The 2,500-nt window shown below is 61.5% G+C and overlaps 1 protein-coding gene across 2 annotated transcripts in view; it reads right to left on the bottom strand.

Annotated features, from left to right (window-relative positions):
• LOC118157572 (homeobox protein EMX2) overlaps positions 1–2,442 on the bottom strand; it is a 6,106-nt gene extending 3,664 nt beyond the window's left edge. Inside the window, exon 1 of one of the 2 annotated variants that reach the window (XM_035311972.1) lies at positions 1,412–2,442. In XM_035311972.1, coding sequence (XP_035167863.1) covers positions 1,412–1,802 — 391 coding nt within the window. In that variant the 5' untranslated portion in view covers positions 1,803–2,442. The remainder of the gene's footprint in view (positions 1–1,411) is intronic. The other variant, XM_035311971.1, reaches the window with a different exon arrangement.
• Positions 2,443–2,500: the final 58 nt, after the last annotated feature.

Here is a 2,500-nt window from a genome sequence, read left to right as displayed (position 1 = left end):
TATCTCTCCGTGTTTGTTTGCTTATTTGTTTCCTGAGAGGCAGGGCAAGGCTCCGAGCGCGGCCCTGGCCCGGCCCGGCCCGGCCCAGCACGGCTCCGCTCCGCCGCCGGGCCTCGCTTCCCTCTCCGGGGCCTCCTTCTCCCCCCTTCGCCCCCCTGGTCCCGGGGGGGGCGGACAAACTTCGGGGAGGCCCCGGGGTGCCCACCGGAGCCGGCCTGCTGCGGAGCAGGGATTTTTTATTTTTCCCCCTTTTTTATTTTTTATATACTTTTTTTTTTTTTGGGGGGGGGGGGGGCGCCCTCACGGCCGGCCCCTGCATCTCCTCAAATCGGTCCATCCAAGGTGGAAAACCCACCGAGGGTCTATCCCCGCAAGTGCCTTAAAAATCGTTGCAGCAGCAGCAGGAGGAGGGTGTGTTTGGGAGCAGGCTGTGGCTCAACACCGGGACGTTTCCGCCTTTCATCTCCCGCTCCTTCCCAATCGCCTGATGGCGGTGACAAATAATTTGGTGAGCGAAACCTGTAATTTTATTCTGCGAGGGTAATAATCCAGCTCGTATCTCGGTCCGCCTGGCTTCGGGGAGAGCGACTCCTTTTCCAGCCCGGCTGCAACGGCTGCAGAAGGCCAGGGAAAAAAAAAAAGGGGGGGCTCGCAGGTGGTTTGTTTTCGTTGGGAAATAACAAATAAAAATTGGAAAAAAAAAAAAAAAGGAAAAAGAAAAAGAAAAAAACACATGGAGAAACAGATGGAGTCCTCCGAGAGAGGCTGATTTTTTTGTTTGTTTGTTCGCTGGTTTAACGAAAGAAGCAGGGACTGGACCCATTACGGGAGGAAATCTTCTCCCCCTTCGGAGAAGACGCCGCCGGTCGCAAAGGGTTAAAGAAGGGGGATTTTATTGATTGGGCGCCATTGGGTTTGGTTCTTTTCCCTCAGCTGGGCAGCGATCACTCGGCAGCCCGGAGGCTTTCCCTGCCTGCACCGGCCCTCCATCCCTCAGCCCCGGCTCTCCCGGCAGCCCCAAATCCTCGGGTCTCTCCTGCGCTGGGCTTTTATTTTTATTTTTTTCCCCTTCTTCCTCTGGGCTCCGTCCCAGCCCCTTGCTGGGGAGCCACCCGCGCACCCCTCCCGGCTTTCGGGGCCGCTGCGGAGGTTTGAACTAAAATGCCCAGGCGGCTTTTCCAGCCCCGCTTCTTTCGGGGAGCAAAAACCCGGGGAAGCCGGGGCCGGCCGTGCCCTGATCCTCGTCGAGGGGAACTCAAACCGAGGGCAGACCCGCGGCCGAGCCCGACCCGCCGGGCTCCGACGGCTCCCGGGGGACGATGGATGGATAGGGGCAGGGGGATGGCTGGGGATGGACAGGGGGAGCCCGGCCGCGGGTGGGAAAAGGGGGGAGCGGAAAAGTTGCACGTACCTTGGAACCTCTGGCCCAGATACCGGTAGCGGTGTATTAGCCAGGGGTAGAAGGTGGAGGGGTCCCTCTGCTGCGAGGCGAAGAGCGGGTGCGTGGAGTGCGAGGCGGGCAGCGGGTGGGCGGCCAGGGCGTGGGGAGGGGGCACGGGATGGACCGGCACGGCCGGGTTCGGCGGGTGCGAGACGGCCTCTGCAAAGACCAAGTCCGGGTTGGAGTAGACCCCCCTGCCGGTGGAGTGGAAGCCGTTGAGAAAAGGGTTCATCGGGCTGGAATTGGCATAGCTCAGCGCCGCCGGCCGGATAGGATCCTCGGAGCGAGACGCGGGCAAGGGGCTGTCTTTGGCCACCAGCGACTCGATGGTGAAACACCGCTTGGGTGCGGGCTGAAACATGCTGCCGCGGCGAGAGTCCCCGAGCGAATCTCTGCCTGGCTCTCTGGTGCGCGGGAGGCGATCCGGGGAAGTTTGCAGCAGGGAGTGACTTGAGGAGGGATAGATACACACATAAATAGACAGGGGCTGGAGGAAAGGAGGCAGCGGCAGCCAGCGGTACCCAAAAGGGAGACACACGCACGCACGCACACACACACACAAGAAAAAAAAGTTGCTGTGAGAAGTTTCCCTCCTGCAAGGAAAAGGCGGTCGCCCCCCCTCCCTCCCTAAGTCCAAAGACAATCCATGGATGTGATCGGCCCCTTCACAAGTTGTGCAAACGATTTGTTAGTTCATGAGCCTAATTAGTGCTGGGATCACATAAACAGCTTCCTCTGAAGCCTGGTAAATGGCTTGATGATTGGTCGCTATTACTCGCCTTGAGGTTGAAGGGGGAGACTCTTTAAAGTGCGTCAGAGGGGAGGCGAGCGCCGGGCAGCGCCATCGGGAGGGATGGAGCCGCGGATCGGAGTGCGCCGGGAGCGCGCAGAGCGGCGCGGGGGGAGCGCGGCACCCGCCCGGCCCTGCCCGCGTAAACCCCGCACAAGCCCCGCGCAGCGCGCCCCCGGCTGCGGGCCACCGAGGTAGGGGGAAAGGGGCGGTGCGGGCTGGGGGGGCTCCGCATCTCTCCGCGGTGTGCGGGGAAGGGGGGGGGGGGG

The sequence above is a fragment of the Oxyura jamaicensis genome (assembly GCF_011077185.1).
Source record: "Oxyura jamaicensis isolate SHBP4307 breed ruddy duck chromosome 6 unlocalized genomic scaffold, BPBGC_Ojam_1.0 oxy6_random_OJ106686, whole genome shotgun sequence".
Classification (NCBI taxonomy): domain Eukaryota; kingdom Metazoa; phylum Chordata; class Aves; order Anseriformes; family Anatidae; genus Oxyura; species Oxyura jamaicensis.
The sequence above is the reverse complement of the archived record's forward strand: the minus strand, read 5'-3'. Positions and strand labels throughout refer to the sequence as shown.